The sequence below is a fragment of the Delphinus delphis genome, chromosome 2 (genome assembly GCF_949987515.2).
Source record: "Delphinus delphis chromosome 2, mDelDel1.2, whole genome shotgun sequence".
Lineage (NCBI taxonomy): Eukaryota > Metazoa > Chordata > Mammalia > Artiodactyla > Delphinidae > Delphinus > Delphinus delphis.
Window position 1 is genome coordinate 138,654,075 of NC_082684.1, and position 17,031 is coordinate 138,671,105.

Below are 17,031 nucleotides of genomic sequence, written 5' to 3' on the forward strand. Positions count from 1 at the left end.
TCAGTATCTTGTGATTGTCCCTTAGGTTCACACACAGACTACGGTTTACTGACTCTTTATTAAATTGGTTAATCTCCTATGAAAGTAATGTGACCCAGTAGTCCTCGCTGCCACTCTAGATGTCCGTGGACTTCAGGGTGCAGATAGGTGTATGTGGTATAGTAAAAGAGGCTGGGGGACTTCCCTGGCAGTCCAATGGTTAAGACTCTGTGCTTCCAACGCAGGGGGTGCAGGGTTCAGTCCCTAGTGGGGGAACTAAGATCCCATATGCTGCACAGCACGGGCAAAAAGAAAAGAGCCTGAAACTTGGAGGCGGAAGTGGGGTTTTAGGTCTTGGCTATTACCACTCAGTGTATGACCTGAGCAAGTCACTTCAAATGAATTTCCTTACCCATAAAATGAGAATAGTAATTCCTATATGTACTTGTTAGGATTAAATGGGAAGGCCTATGTAAAAACACTTCATAAACTGTAAAGCAGTTTATGGCCAATAGACTTTTGTGATGTAAGTATGCTTTGAGTGGAAATTTCTTATTGTAGTGTTGAACAAATAATGGGGGAGGAAGGATTCTCCTGACTTTGAAATATCAATGATAATTTTGACAAAAACCTAGGAGACTCCTCCAAACATGCTGCTGCTGGCTACGTGTAAGAGAGGAGGTAACCTAGTGCTGGGGCTTTGAGAAGAATGAGTCAAGGCAGCTTCTGAAAACATTTTTAAATACTCTATGGGCCTGGATACTTAAGTAATAGGACGGTAGTACTAAATGTGAAAAGCGCACTGGAAACAGACCAGGGACCAGAGAGGATTTAGAACTGGCAATGTGGCAACATATACTAAAATGTTAAATGTGCATGACCCTTGACTCAGCATTTCCTCTTCAAGGAATCTACCCTCAAGATGCATTTGTATTCATGCCCGAAAATGTAGGCACAAGGATTTTTTTTGCAGTGTTGTATGCATATCTGTCTAGACACATTGCATTTTCAAATGATAGAGTGCAAGCTCACTTAATTGAGGGAGTGGGGGGTTGGGGAGAGAATTTCTTGGCTCACAGGACTGAGAAGTCCAGGATTCTCACCTCAGGCCAGCCAGATCCAGGACCCGCATTGTCCTTGGTCCTCAGGTTTGTGGTATACTTGTCTGTCTGCTTCTCTCAGCTCTGCTTTCTCTGTGTTGGTTTCATTCTCAGGTAAGTAGTCTACCTGTTCTCATGTGGTTGTCTCTGGTAGCTTCAGGCTAAGCTCCTTCCAGTTTAGTGATCGAGGGGGACGAAAATCGCTCCTCCTTCTCTATAGTTTCAAAAAGGCCCAGAGTTGACTCTTATTGTACCGACATAGTTCAAGCTCCTATCCTTGACCCAGTTCCCCAGGCAGGAGGATAGAATCCTCTAATTAATCTGGCTTGAGTCATATCCTTGGGGTGGCAGTGGGAAATGGCTTGACCCCACTTTAACCACATGTAGTAACAATGAAGGAATGGTGCTTTCCTGCTGGAAGAGTAAGATGTTATCAGAAGAAGGAAGAAAGGATGCGTGTCAGGCGAAAGCAATAGCTGTTCACTATAATGTCTATTTCTAATAACAAATATACGGTTACAACCTAAATGTCCATCAGTACAGGAAAACTTAAATGTGATACATCATAGGGGGAGATATGATGTAACTTTTAAAGTGAATGATGTGCATACATGTGTTGACAAGGAAAAATGTCCATTATATAATATTAAATTACAAATGAAGTTGCAGAAAAGTATTTTTAATTATGTGTATCATCTATTATGGATATGAGTACTTTTTATTCATATGTTTCTGTACTGCTTTTGGTTTGCTATTGTATTTATTTAAAATTAGTATATATCACATTTATAATTTAAAAAACTAATGTCCCAGGTGGCCCCCATTCCAGATAAGGAACTGGAATTGACAAATCAAGAACTATAGAGATGGACTTCCCTAGTGGCACAGTGGTTAAGAATCCGCCTGCCAATGCAGGGGACATGGGTTCGAGCCCTGGTCCGGGAAGATCCCACATGCCGCAGAGCAGCAAAGCCTGCGCACCACAACTACTGAGCCTGTGCTCTAGAGCCCGTGAGCCACAACTGCTGAGCCCGTGCACCACAACTACTGAAGGCTGCGGCACCTAGAGCCCGTGCTCCACAACAAGAGAAACTACCGCCATGAGAAGCCTGCACACCGCAACGAACAGTAGCCCCCACTTGCTGCAACTAGAGAAAACCCGCGCACAGCAATGAAGACCCAATGCAGCCAAAAATAAAATAAAATAAATAAATAATAAATTAATTAATTTAAAAAAACTATAGAGAGATGGACAGATGATGTAAAAACTGTAAAATAGTATTCAGGTAACATATATAAAAATATCGGGACTTTCCTGGTGATGCAGTAGTTAAGAATCTACCTGCTAATGCAGGGGACACAGGTTCGAGCTCTGATCCGGGAAGATCCCACATGCCGCGGAGCAGTTAAGCCCGAATGCCACAGCTACTGAGCCTGCTCTCTAGAGCCCGTGAGCCACAACTACTGAAGCTCTCAGGCCTAGAGCCCGTGCTCTGCAACAAGAGAAGCCACCGCTATAATAAGCCCGCGCACTGCAATGAAGAGTAGCCCCTCCTCGCTGCAGCTAGAGAAAGCCCGTGGGCAGCAACGAAGACCCATCGCAGCCAAAAATAAATATTGGGAACCAAGGAGGTGGGTAGGACAGATTAACCAGATTCATCTGCCTGTGTAGTAGGGTAGCAGATTTATATCCTGGAAGGATAATGGTAACCAAAAAGGCATGTGGTTTGGAAGAAGTGGGGTAGGGAGCACAGAGAATAACTTTGGCAACCACATGAATGAAAGGGAAGAAGAACGAAGGCGGAGAATGTTGGCAGCTTAGTATAGCGACGTGAGCAGTGATTCTGGAGTTGAGAGGTCTGGTTGTGTTACTTGGGCACCCCGTCAGCTAGGAAAGGTCACACGATGTCTCTCAGGGTCTCTATCTCATATGTAAAATGGAGTCATTAGTATTTTCCCTCTTTTGTTCATAGGATGACTGTGAAATTGAAGTGAGATGGAAAAGGGCTATGTATGTAAAGAAAAGACCATATAATTCCAAGTTAGACAGGACCAAAATAAAGAATGTGTCTAAAAATGGAGTGGGAGAAGAAAAGGATAGGAAGATGTCATCAGACTTCCTTTGCACATTAGACAACTTAGATGGCTAATTTCGTTGGTCATTTAATCTATTTGGATGGGCAGGTGCTTTATTGAGAGATAGGAAGACGGTTACATTTGTTTGTGTGTATGTTTTTCAGTACTGTCCACTAAAATGAATAATTATAAATAGTTCACCTGCATGTGGGAACAGCAAAGACATAACTGCACATACCATATACAACCATCATGGAAGAAAATACACAGAAGAAAGTCCATGTAGAAATACTACAACTCTGAATTACTTGGAATCTTCATATTGGTGGCTTACCCAACAGAACTTCTTAAATATCATTCCCATGAAATCCAAATAAGAACTACTCAGAAGTATCAATTATGTTAGCATTCCCACACATTTAAAATCTGATTAATTTGTTTTGCTCTGTGTATTTTAGCATTTTGAGGTTTAAATATTGTGTGTTCCAAATAGAAAACTCAAGTCAATTTCACTGAATTGTATTTATTTATTTACTTAGTACTTATTCTGCCCTTATCTACCATGTGCTTGGACTGGTGCTAGGCACCGATATACAAACATAATTAACACATAGTAGTCACTGCCTTCAAACAGCCTTCTCTTAGTTCATAGGGAAGGCAGATACATGGACAAAGAAAGTGTAATGGGAGTGGGGCAGGATTGTCAGGAAGAGGTTCACTGTACTTTGAATAATCTCATTTTTTTTCTTCTTATTCTTTCTAAATGCCTGCTATAGCTTTCTTTTTAGTTGTTATTGTTCAAGTGTGTGTTAAGAAGAATTGATCATCTCTCAGCTTTTGAAGCTCAGTAGATAGTCTGTCTATATAACTTTTTTTTTTTTTTCCCTTGGCTGTGTTGGGTCTTGCTGTGTGCAGGCTTTTTCTAGTTGTGGTGAGTGGAGGCTACTCTTCGTTCTGGTGTGCAGGCTTCTCATTGTCGTGGCTTCTCTTGTTGCGGAGCACGGGCTCTAGGCGCGCAGGCTTCAGTAGCTGTGGCACGTGGGCTCAGTAGTTGTGGCTCGCGGGCTGTAGGGCTCAGGCTCAGTAGTTGTGGCGCATGGGCTTAGTTGCTCCACAGCATGTGGGATCTTCCCGGGCCAGGGCTCGAACCCATGTCCCCTGCATTGGCAGGCGGATTCTTAACCACTGCACCACCAGGGAGACCCTGTCTATATAACTTAATCACAGGGACAAAGTGGTAAAATTTCAGAGATTGGGTTTTTTTTTTTTATCCTATAAATTTACCAGTTCTGAGCTGAGTTGTCAGTCTTTTGGAGAAGAGAAAGGATCCCCTACCCTTCAATCCCACCCCCAGTACACAACACACATTTTTTATCTTTGATGCTATCTGCTGCAGAAGAAATATGTCCTATCTTGGACTTTCTTTCCTGCCTCCTTTGGATAAACAAAACTTTGAACCTGCTTTGAGGCTTAAGGCCTTTGTAATTATGTGTGTATGTAATAGAGAAACTGTAAAAGCTCAATTTCTCTGGCTCGGAAATGTGAGATTATTCCTCTGCTCTGCCTTTCCTCACCTTCTCTTCTCCCACCATACAAATTTGAGCTCATGTTAGGAGCATATGTCTGGTGATACTCCAGTTCCCAAGAGGCCAGTGAACAAGACAGTAGCAAAACATTTTTCATTATAGGTAAGGCAAAGTAATCCTGATTCTTTAATTTTGGGTCTAGCTGTTTCTGTTATTAAATCAGCAGTTTAGTTGAAGTAGATTCATATGTTGAACTGGTTCTTATTGTAAAAAGCCATTTTTTTCAGAGTCAGAGAAATGAGAGGGATTCTGTTCTTTTTTTAAAAGAGAAACCAACACATGTATTGTCTCATATTTTTGTAATAATGCATTGTTTTTATAGAGTTATTTTCTGAGTTTTAAAGCCTATGCTTTCATTTTCCCCTTTCACTTCTTCCTATGGAATATTATCATGTTTGTCTGCCTATTCTTTCTGCTTTCTTGTTAAGTGGACTTATTTAATATTATTATTATTACCCCTGGTAATAATTCCCTGTGTGTCAGGAATTCCCTGACCTCTCATAAACACTAAGGAACATCCAGTAGCTGTGCTAAAAGCCACTACCATGGCTTGATGGGACCAAGGACAGCTTAACTTTGGAGAAAAACTCTCCTCTTTTCTCTAAAAATTAAAAAGCAAACTGTATAAATAAAAGAAGGGAATTGCCAAGGTCATTATGTCCTTAAAGTTTTTTTCCTAAAGCCCTGACTTTAGAAGACAGTCATCATCAGCATATACTTATTTTTTCATAGAAATATTTATATGATGTTATTTTTTTACATCCAGGTATGAATGTAGGTGTGGGACTTACTTGAGTTTGCTTCACATCTAGGTAATTTAGTTTTTCAAAAATAATGAAAGGCTAATTATTAGGCAATAATGTGATCAAATTACCAAAAGCTTCAAGGTGGTTCTATTTCAGTTCTCAGCCTGATGTGTATTTAAAAATATCTCTACTTAGAGTAGTTACTGTTCATAATACATTATGGAATCTTTTTAGGTAACAGCTTGGATGATAAAGAAGCCGTTACCCTTGATTTGGTGTGTTTAACCCAAGTTAAATTTATGACAGACTGAAAATTAGCCGTAGTGTTATACATCTCGCTTCCTGTTCTGTGCAATTTGATATATGTGTGGGTCATATGTCCAGCAGGAGTTATAAGAATATGTTATTGATGGATGGAAAAGCTGTTTCATAGTTCCCTGTGAAAATATACACTGTAACTTGTACAGTGTGTATAGAACCTTGCAGTTTTGGTTTATGAGAGATTTAACCTGTGGCTAAAGGTAATATAATGAAATCTGTTGGAAATCCTTCAGAAGAGGAGAATTTGGAATCTACTTCTTTAATTTTCAAGCTTTTATGCAGTTGACCAATTTAGGAGGGAGACCTTAACTAAGTGCTTTTATTTTCAGAGCAGATGAGAGATTATAACAGTACCTTAGTTTCTGAAATACCATGGATCAAAGAATTCAGTGCATATCTACATTGCTTACTTCCCCCACTTCATTGCCTTTACCTCAAAATTATTTGCAGGAAGTACCTTGTTTTCAGCATGTTTATTGCATTTAAGGCTTTGCCCTCATCCCCAGTCTTATTAAAGGAGTTCCACCATAATGTTGATTAATTTAAAATTTCCTAAACAATGGATTAGCGATAGCTCTGCAAAAGTAGTGTGAAACATAATATACAGGATTTCTCATTTAAATACAGCCCAGGTGATAAATCATTACTGTACAGTAATCTCTGACCAAAGAGGCAGACTTTCTTAGTGGGCCTGTGTCTGTGTTGTTCACCACCAGCACTGGCCAGTTTTGGGGCAATCGTGTGAAACCAGACACAGATTGGAACTTGTGTGGGCATCTTTATCTGTACAGACAGTTCTAATAAATTAAGGCCACATCTCCCAAAGAGACTTCTATAGTCAGCAGCACATTTTCTGTAATACCTAAGAAACTCTAAACAGGTCTTTCAAATAGCCTTAAAATGATTCCTTTCAGTAGGTGTTGAGTCCAGTTGTTCTGATGTGAGAGAACTTCTGAAACAGATTAGTCTGTCAGTGTTTTCTGAGTCTTCATAATATATTAGCCGTAAAGCAAAGCAATGCCCTTTATTTCTACCCTCTAGGTTGCACTTCTGAATCACCTGTGGAGCTATGCTTACATCCACTACTAGAAATTCTGGTTTGGTAGGTTTGAAGTAAAGTCACTGTATCTGTTTTCTAAAGTTTTGGGGATATTTCTAATATACACACTTTCAGTTGAGCACCACTACCAGTTACCACTACAAGCTACATTTGAATTTGTACTATGCATATTTTATATAACATGAAGACAAGTTTCATTCATACTGGTGCTATGGCTTTACAAAGAGGAACCTAGAAGGTAGCTAGAAGGAAATCCTAGCTATAATCAGAATTTTGGATTTAAAAGAGAACCAGTCTAGGGACTTCCCTGGCAATCCAGTGGTTAAGACTCTACGCTTCCACTGTAGGGGGTGAGGTTTCGATCCCTTGTCAGGGAACTAAGGTCCCACATGCCACACGGCGTGGCCAAAACATAAAAAATAAAAGAGAACCAGTCTAAACCCCTCCTCTTTACAGATGAAAAAGAGCAAAGAGGTGAAAGAATTTTCAGAGTTGGTAGCAGAACCAAATCCATGACTCTGACTTGAGCTCTTTCTACACTAGCATCTTGGACCTAGTCCATCTTTGAGAAAAGCCTCAAGGCCACTCAGTAATCTAGAAATTGTCCTGAGCATCCCAAAGCCCAACAGAGTATTGTGAGATTCAGACTATTTAATAAAAGGAGCAATAATGCAGCCAGCAGGAACTCCTCGCATCTTTGAAGTTACTAGGCAGGAGTTACGAGTGACATTACTCACAGTTAAAAATTATAGACATCACCCAGAAAGCTTTTGTGACTTTTTTGTAAACATGGAAATTTCTGGCAAGAGATGCCTAGATTTGGTACCGAAGATTGTCAAGAACAAGATGATCATCTGTCTTATTTTTAAACTGATCCTTAAGTATTGGCAGCAGGTTAGAAAATTATGCCAATATTATATTTCTACACAGGTCTGACTTTTACCTTGTACTTCAGAAGGATATTGTGCCTAGATTTGCAATTTAACCAAGTAAAGGAATAGTATGTTTATTAATTAGGCTTAGATTTGGTTGTTAAAAAGAAAAATCCAAATAACAGTAGTTCAGTCAGGTAGAGATTGATTTTTCTTTTTTTTTTTTAAAGCTACATGAGATATACGTATATTTTTCAAATTTATTTATTATTTATTTTGGCTGCACTGGGTCTTAGTTGTGGCACATGGGATCTTTAATTGTGGCATGCATGCAGGATCTAGTTCCCCGACCAGGGATCGAACCCGGGCCCCCTGCATTGGGAGCCCAGAGTCTTACCCACTGGACCACCAAGGAAGTCCCAGATTGATTTTTCTTTTGGATTAAAATAGTCCAGAGGGAAGGGAAGCCCAACATTAGTGTGGTTGCTTCATAGCTGTCAGGGATGTGTTCTTCTAATTTTGCTCCATCCATCTTGGTACTATGTTAAATCTTCAAGGTATCTGATGGTTCTAGATGGCTTCTGGAGCTTCGGTCATCTCAAAGGGGCATACCTCCAACTTGAGTCAGCTCCCTTTTTTTTTTTTTGAGTCAGCTCCCTTGAAAGAACTTCCCTAGAACCACCCTATGCAACAATTTCTGCTTCCGTCTCACTGGTCATTCCTATTATCGAGGGAGACTGGAAAGTTATAACTGGGCGAGTTGCTATTCACAATAATTAGAAATTTTGTTGTTAAGAAAGAAGGAGGGAATGGATATTGAGCAGGTAACCAACAGATCTGCCACACCTGTTTTGAAGAGTATAATTTTTATATTAGGAAAATCAAATTTTAGTCACATCAAAAACTATTATATAGGATATAAAATTTTAAAGATCTCCAAACTACAATCTACCATGTATCTGATTAATAAAAGCAATAAATCCCTATGGTACTGTTCTGCTTTGGATTTCTCAGTAGAACTCATTGGGAACAGCTGTTAGGTTTTATATACTTTAAATGAACTGAAGAAGGAGTTCTTCAAAACAACAAGAGAAAAAAAGATAACTTCAACTCTATTTCCTTTTGGAGATAGGGAGAATCAAAACAACCACAAGGACAATTCAGAGTATACTATATGAAGTGGTAGGAGACAGGAATGAGCCTATTAAACACTAAGAAAGAAGTTGTTTAGTATTTAGATGGAATAGGATAGACTGTTGCAGCACATGAAATAAACACATATCATAGCAATGAATCATACAGATTCCAGATATACAAGACCTGTGCTGGAGAGAAGGATGGGCACATTGGGTTAAAGTTCCAAGTATTAGACATTGTCTTAATCCAGTTGGGCTGCTGTAACAAAATACTACAGACTGAGTGGCTTATAAACACAGAAATTTATTTCTCACAGTTCCAGAGGCTGGAAGTCCAAGATCATGATACCAGCATGGTCAGGTTCTCGTGAAGGCCCTCGTCTGGGTTGCAGACTGCTGACTTCCTACTGTGTCCTCACATGGCTGAAGGGGCTAGGGAGCTCTGTGGGGTCTCTTTTTTAAGGGCATTAATCCCATTCATGAAGGCCCTGCCCTCATGATCTCACCTCCCAAAGGCCCACACCTCTTAAAACCATCACACTGGGCATTAGGTTTTCAACATGCGAATTTTGGAGGGACACAAACATTCAGATTACAGTAGATATAATTACCTCTGCCTGTACCATATCTGTACAAATAAAATGCGAAGATGGAGAGAATTTTGTTGTCCAAAAAACTTACAGACAGGAGCAAGCAGTAATCTGCAGCGTGTACAACTGTAGACCATGGTGTACATAAGTGTATTAAGATGGAAGTGTTCTCACTGTAAGACCAGATTTTTAGAAGTTCTGTAGCCTCATTCATACCTACAGTTCACATGGTGCCATTCAGCACATATTTATTGAGTGCCTCATATTTACAATACACTTTAAGGAGGAAATTCGTTCACAAGTTGCCACGTAGGTGAGAAAGTCTAGATTTTGGCTTCTTATAACTATGAATTTCAAATCTGGGGAAAACCCAGCCTTGTATTTTTATTCCTTTTCCTTTCATAATTACTTATCAGTAACCAAACCCAGTCTGTTGACTTTTCTCCAACTGATAGAAAACAGGAAACTCCAGAGACTCCCTATGAGAAAAGGACCAGGCTGCATCCTCTGTGACCTCAGCCCTTCGGTCTGAGCTCTCCTCAGAGCAACAGTTGGAAACAGTTCCATCTCCTTGTGGCTTTGGTAGTAAGCATAGGGAGTGCAAATGAAACCAGCTAATGCAACAAGGTGTGTTAGCCTGGCCTTTGAGCTCATGAGCCATCTTTTGAACCTTTTATGCTAGTGCGCTTTTGGGCATCCTTGGGGGAGAATAGTTTACGCTCTGATCCAGCAGTGGATCAGGGACCATTCTCTGTCCTACATAGCAGTGGAAATGCCTTTGGCACTCTGGTATTAAATAACTGCTTATTTGAACATATTGTGCAATGGCTTAGCCTTTCCCACACATTACTAGTTCCCTTTGAAGCTGTTGTGCTCAGTTTGAGTTCTCCAGTAGGGACTATGAAAGAAAACAAAAATCTCACAAGTTATATTTCCTTTTTATCTACTTAGTGCTGTTGCAGCTATCTCATATTTTGGTTTTTGTGTCCCTCACTCTGCACCCTATTTTCCCTCTGCTTTCAGGTGAAGGTCTCCCACAGGTGTATTACTTTGGACCATGTGGGAAATACAATGCCATGGTGCTGGAGCTTCTGGGCCCTAGCTTGGAGGACTTGTTTGATCTCTGTGACCGAACTTTTACTTTGAAGACTGTGTTAATGATAGCCATTCAGTTGGTAAGTTGGCGTTGCCATTCTGCAGAAGGATAGGCGGGGCGGGTCTCCCAGCCACATCCTTGTGTCCCTGTTGGTGATTTACTAGCTGTAGTGACACCTAGTGAATGCACACTTACTGGCTTGGTGGCATTCTAGGAAGCTGGCTGGGGCAAAAAGGGTTAATCCAGAGAAGTCGCACTGCATTTGCTGTTTGCTCTATTTTAAGAATTTGCACCTTGGAGCAATACTCTGACCTTGACTGAAGTGGAAATTTATTTAGGGAGAAAGAGGATGATTAGGAAAAATTGTACAGATGCAAGTAACTTCTTTGTTGTTTTATTTATACGTTTTAAACACATGACTGTAAAATTTTGTCATGTCCTCCCTCTCTCCTTACCATCACATCCAAGAAAAGATTGGAGATGTAACCCACTGCCCTAAAATCAGATTCTGAAGTTGTGTGACCAAGAACCTGCCTTAGTTCTCTTGCCTCTAGTTCTCACAGAGACTGAGACAGCTGAAGAGGCAGCTTTCTCAGCTCCTACCAAATTACACACTAGTACCACTTTAAGGAACAGTTAAGACAGTTCCTTTGAGAACTTTGTCATCCCCTAAGCAGAAGGATGTCTTTATTGGTCTGAAATGGTGATGGTCTCACCCAGTTTAAAGACTTGGAAATGTTAGAAAATTGATCTTGACTTTTGAGTCAAAAATTCAAATGCTCGTGCTTCCCTTTCTATACTAAGTAGAAAAGCTTTGAAGATAGAAGTGAACTTAATGAAATTTGAATAATTTTATGATTATTATTTTGGGCTATGTTTACTTTCTCATAAAACCTATACTCCTACCTCTGCTGTTAGTTAGCTCTGTGATATCAGTCCAGTATTAACTTCTCTGGGCCTCACTTCCCTTATTTCTGCAACAAAGAGACAGAGAATAGGAAGGTGTGGGCAGGAGGTGAATGTGGCAGTGGCACCTGTCTTCAAAGGCCACCAACGTATTCTGATTTCCTGCCTGGGAGTAATTCTTGCCTCTCAAATGCTTACTTTCTGAAGTAACATAAAAACACTAACTCTATTCATCATTTGCAAATTGTTGCATAACGAAGTAAAACTGTGTATTATCATTTTAGATGAACTGTACTATCCTTCTCTCTCTCTTTTTTTAAATTTTTATCTATTTGACTGCACAATATCTTAGTTGTGGCAGGCGGGCTCCTTAGTTGTGGCATGCGAACTGTTAGTTGAGGCATGCATGTGGGATCTAGTTCCCTGACCAGGGATTGAACCCAGGCCCCCTGCATTGGGAGCATGGAGTCTTAACCACTGCACCACCAGGGAAGTTCCTATCCTTCTCTCTTTTATCTTGATATTTGTCATATATGTATTTGTATCAGGAAATATATTCTGGTTTACAAGAGTAAAGTGGCTCTGGGTGGTGAAGAAATGAGTTTTATTTTAATTTCAAAGCTTTGGGCTGATAAAAGAAAACGTTCTGATGTATTTTTACAGTAAACTTCTTTAGAGTAGTATTTCTATCATTGTTTTTCTCTCTTTCAGCTTTCCCGAATGGAATACGTGCACTCAAAGAATCTCATTTACCGAGATGTCAAGCCAGAGAACTTCCTGATTGGCCGACAAGGCAATAAGAAAGAGCATGTTATACACATTATAGACTTTGGACTGGCCAAGGAATACATTGACCCTGAAACCAAAAAGCATATACCTTATAGGGAGCACAAAAGTTTAACTGGAACTGCAAGATACATGTCTATCAACACGCATCTTGGCAAAGGTGTGTTTCTTTTCAGCTCCATGAAAGCGGCAGGTTGTTAAAACACCTTTTTATTCCCAAAACACTTTTGTACCCATTGTGCATTACAACTTGTGATTCTTATTGCTTCACAGGGTAAGTGATTTTTGTACTTGAGAAATTAAGATGGTAAGTTAGTGACTTTCCTAAGTATCCTGTTGACAACTTAAGGATTTTTCATTCTTTGTTTCCAAATGCTTACTTTCTCAGAGTGTGGTACTTGAATTATTGAATTAAGATGATAACATTTTAGTAAGTTCAGTAATGAGTTTTATATTTACATACAAATGGCCCCATATATAACCTGAAAAGGACATCAGGCTGATATCTGCTTTGAGGAAGAGTGCTTCACTAAAACATGGACTAGCCTTCTGTTCTCTGTGCATAGTTTCGTGACTCATTTTTCAGGGAGAAGCCTATGTCTTATTCAGTGAAAATATATTTGCCTTTCCATGAGTCTTGAATTTTACGCAGGATAGACAATTTGCATAAATATTGCTAAAAGCTGTAGTCTCACTTGTTAGAGGGACTAGTCCAGGGGAGAGTATTTGCGAGGGAAGCCTAAGGAACAGTGAGAAGGCCCAGTCGGTAGGGCCCTGGGCCCTTGCCAGCTTCTCCAGGAAAGCTTCCCTTTTTATCTGTTTTATATATTGGGTTTTCATTGGAAGATTATATTTGAAGAAAAGCTTCTAAGGTGATTGAAAAGATATGTTCGAAAATCACCACCCTAGAGAGTAGACATATAAACAGAATATTAGACTCCTAGACGTAGCTAATTATGTAAGGTATTTAAATACTAACGAACAGTTTACACAATAAGTATTTTACACAATAGTACATTAAAGCTAATGTAAATCGCTATAAAGTTGCCTCATCAAGTAAACTGCTCAGATATTCAGATGAGGATTCTAGTATTAGTGAAGAGTAAAAATGACATTATAAAGTGGTATGATACAACCCGAGTTGAAATGAATGCTGTCAGGATTTTTTCGGTAACCACATGGATATTCTCACTTAACATAATAGCTTAAAATTAGGCTGGAAGGTTCTCTGGCACTTATTACTGGTGTCACTTTGGACAAGTTACTTAATCTCCCTGAAACTTACCTGTAAAAATAGAGTAACATTTCACAAGGATGTTTTGCAGGTTGAATGGGTGATAATATATGTAACATGGGTCTCTTGCATAGGGCTCAGAATTCCCTTCCTCCTTCCTTTTTACAAGGAGATAGAGTGTGTGGTACATAGTAGAGTCATGATTGTTTGGGTTAACTGACAGAGTCTAGAAGTTGTTCTAATTCCTGCCTCCTGGGCTCAGCATTTGTGTTCTGATTTTGTTATTCTTGTCAGGAAAGGCAAGAACAGACAAAAGATGCATATCCATGTTGTTTGTATAAGGTACAGTGTAACAGTTAAGAAAAAGGGATGTAAATTCTGGCTTTTTCCCTTAAACCTATGTGGTCCAGTAACCTTCCTTCATCAGCATCAGTTATCTCACCCACCCTGAAAGATGTATGGTAATAGTACCTTATACCATAGGGTTCTGTGAGATAATGCATATAAACTGTTTAGTGCTTGATGATAGTAAAGACTCTATAATGTTAGTTATCATTTATTCAACAAAATATGTTTTAAGCATCTACTGTCATCAGACTCAGGTTCCTTTATCTCTTGATGTAGCCATTTCTGCTGGAACTTTTGAGTGTATCTCCACGCGTGGACTTCCTCAGTTCCAGAGTTTTTTTCAGGTCAGATCCAACCTGTCACCGTATTTGTCTATAATGTCCCTATTACAGAGAATACATATAGGTGTTTGTCACATGCCCTTTAAACTCTGGCCATGGTCTCAAACCCAGAGAGGTTTCTGTAGGAACCCTAATCCTATTGGTTTTCAAATGTGTTGCATCCTTTATGTTGTAATGAAGAAAAAGGGAAGTGTATCTTCAAATGACCTGGAAAGAATTGCCTATTAATTTTGTGAGGGCAGAAAACAAGGGAAGCAGCCCCCTAAACCTGATATTTTACTACATTAGATTAGCCACCTTCCCACTGATTAAGTCTGCCCATTTTGTATTCCTTAATGTTTGAAGTTAGGGTGTGGACACTGGGTCACCTGGCCCCTTTCCTTCAACAAAATATATTTGACCTAAAATCAGGGATGTGATGCAAGTAAACCAAGCACATCTTTCTGATTGGTTGAAAAGCAAGCCTTTATGGTATGGAAGAATTTTGTGTCCTCCTGGTCTCACTGGTATTGAAACCTTTTTTCTTTGAAAATGAAATACCCTGCATGAAAAAAACAAGGGAAATACTGAATTGAAATCCTGAATTGAATGAATGTGGAGTGTTCAAAGAAATGTGGAAATAAAGCATGGCTCTGATTTTCACTCTCATTTTTTTTGAAAGGCCTTTATGATTTAAATTATTGTAGATTATTTTAGAATTTTAGAAATGGAAAATGACTTTTCAGAGTATCTAAATCAACCACTTGTTTTTCAGATGAGGAAATCGAAGCCCAAAAGGTGACTTGGCCATGCTTAATTTTGTGTGGATTAATAAATTAATAGAAAGGACAGGCCAATACCTAGATAACCTGACTCAGGAACCATTATTTTTCCTGTTATCCCATATTCCACAGCTTTTCTTCGTGGTTTTAAGTATTTGAAAAGTTACTTTATTACTTATTCCAGTGAGTTTAAATGTGTTTATTATATTTTTTGGTTTTTGATTTTTTTTTAAAATCTCATTTTATAACGGCTTTGCTGTGAAGAGGAGCTGGGCTTATTTCTGTAGGGCCAATCAGTCATTGAAAATGTGGAGAGTTTCGCCCTCTAGTGCTCAACTGTCTAAAGTACAACCATTTGTCCCCTGAATTATTTATTACCAAGGGGCCTCCTTACAGGAAGTGTATATAAAAATGGAGAGGCGATGAGTAGGTGTGATATAGTGTGAGAACCTGCAGAGTGTGGTTTCTCTATCTGCCCTGTTTTGTGGGAGGCCTCAACTCACCCTGCTTGTTCTTTCTTTTTTGGTGTATCTTTAGGTTCTGTTAACAAAATCTGTTTTTGTCTGTTGACAAAATCTGTTTCTTTAAGTTCTGTTAACAAAATCTCTTTTTGTTTTCAATTACATATGAAATTTATTGCAAACTTCAGGCAAGCCTTGTAGTCAAAAGCTTCTGATGACCTTGCTGTTTTGCTTCATTCTTTTTAAGATTATTTCAGTTGCTCTGTATCAGCTCAACTTTATGTTATTTATGTCTCTTGTCAGGGTGGCGCCCCTTCCCATTAGTGACCTCATTTCCAAAAACCTCCTTCAAAGTACAATTTAGAAAGTTGCCTTTTCTTTCTTCATCTGCCCTGTAGAGTACTATGCACTCTTTTTCATGCAAATTTCCTGTAATTGGAGGCGGCAGTTAAATGTGTTGTGCTTTTGTATTTTGGGTTACCTGAGTAGCTTTCCCTGCCTCCCTGACTCTGTTAGTTTCTGCACAAAGAAGACAAAATCAAGTTTAAGATAGCCCCTATTCTTGCATCTGTCATTTCTTTTGATAAAGCCCAGAACTCGATTCTGAAAAATAAACACATGAAATGTCTGAGATAAATTGTAATTGGCAATTGAAAATGGAAGAATGTACTACTTCTATTGTCTGACAGCCAAAGAATGTATAAGATGTTTTCTGAGATGTAGTTACAATTTTTTATTAACTATTCTGCAGTTCTTTACCATCCTTATCTTCCCAATTTAAAGAAAAGAAAGAAAAATCGAGCAACTTGTTTTACATGATAAGCTCTCTGAATGCAGGGATACTGTTTTATGTGCCCACAAAGGGCACCTTAGTAATAAACTTTACATTTTTCTTTAGGTGGCTATGGGACATGGTACAAATGGGATGGAGCTGAGGATTGTGCCCTGATGTTGGCTTACATTAAACTAAATTTTAAGTGTTAATTTTTATGATGAATAACAAGCACTAGGCATGTATGCTAGGCATTCTGCAGCTTGTGTCTTTGCGGGCCTAGCCAGAATGGACTCTCTTAACAGCCTCAGCTACTCAATCTGCTGCTCACTTTTCGTGATGGTAACCAAAGAGTAATTGTAGCCCATGTACTAGAAATAACATTTTGTTTAAATTATCTTACTTTCAGGAAGGTGACGGCATAAAGTGAGGGGTGGTTACTCACCATTTGGTGATTTGGACTTGGTTTTAGTTTAGGATTTGCTCTTTTCACTTGATATTTATTTGCCAGTAGCAGATCTAGGCAAAGGAAGTACACGTTGTTTCTGGTTTTGATCTAAAATACTATCCCTGATTTAGATATACAAAGAATTAGTAAGCAGAGCCTTTCCAGAGCAGACGGGTTTCTGAAGGGATTACTTGGTTTTGAACCCCTTTCTGCTTTAATAACTGCAAACATAATGTGTCATCTGTCTTCCTTTTTAGAGCAAAGCCGGCGGGATGATTTGGAAGCCTTAGGCCATATGTTCATGTATTTCCTTCGAGGCAGCCTACCCTGGCAAGGACTCAAGGTATCCTTGGAAGTGCTCAGTGGAGGGCTTTGTTTAAATACTCAGTTGATAATGAAGGGGTTGCTTACT

At 39.3% G+C, this 17,031-nt stretch overlaps 1 protein-coding gene across 2 annotated transcripts in view; it reads left to right on the forward strand.

Annotated features, from left to right (window-relative positions):
- CSNK1G1 (casein kinase 1 gamma 1) overlaps positions 1–17,031 on the forward strand; it is a 149,354-nt gene that overhangs the window by 105,216 nt on the left and 27,107 nt on the right. For both annotated transcript variants that reach the window (XM_060005791.1, XM_060005790.1), the window contains exons 5-7: positions 10,490–10,641; positions 12,180–12,414; positions 16,877–16,962. In XM_060005791.1, coding sequence (XP_059861774.1) covers positions 10,490–10,641; positions 12,180–12,414; positions 16,877–16,962 — 473 coding nt within the window. The remainder of the gene's footprint in view (positions 1–10,489; positions 10,642–12,179; positions 12,415–16,876; positions 16,963–17,031) is intronic.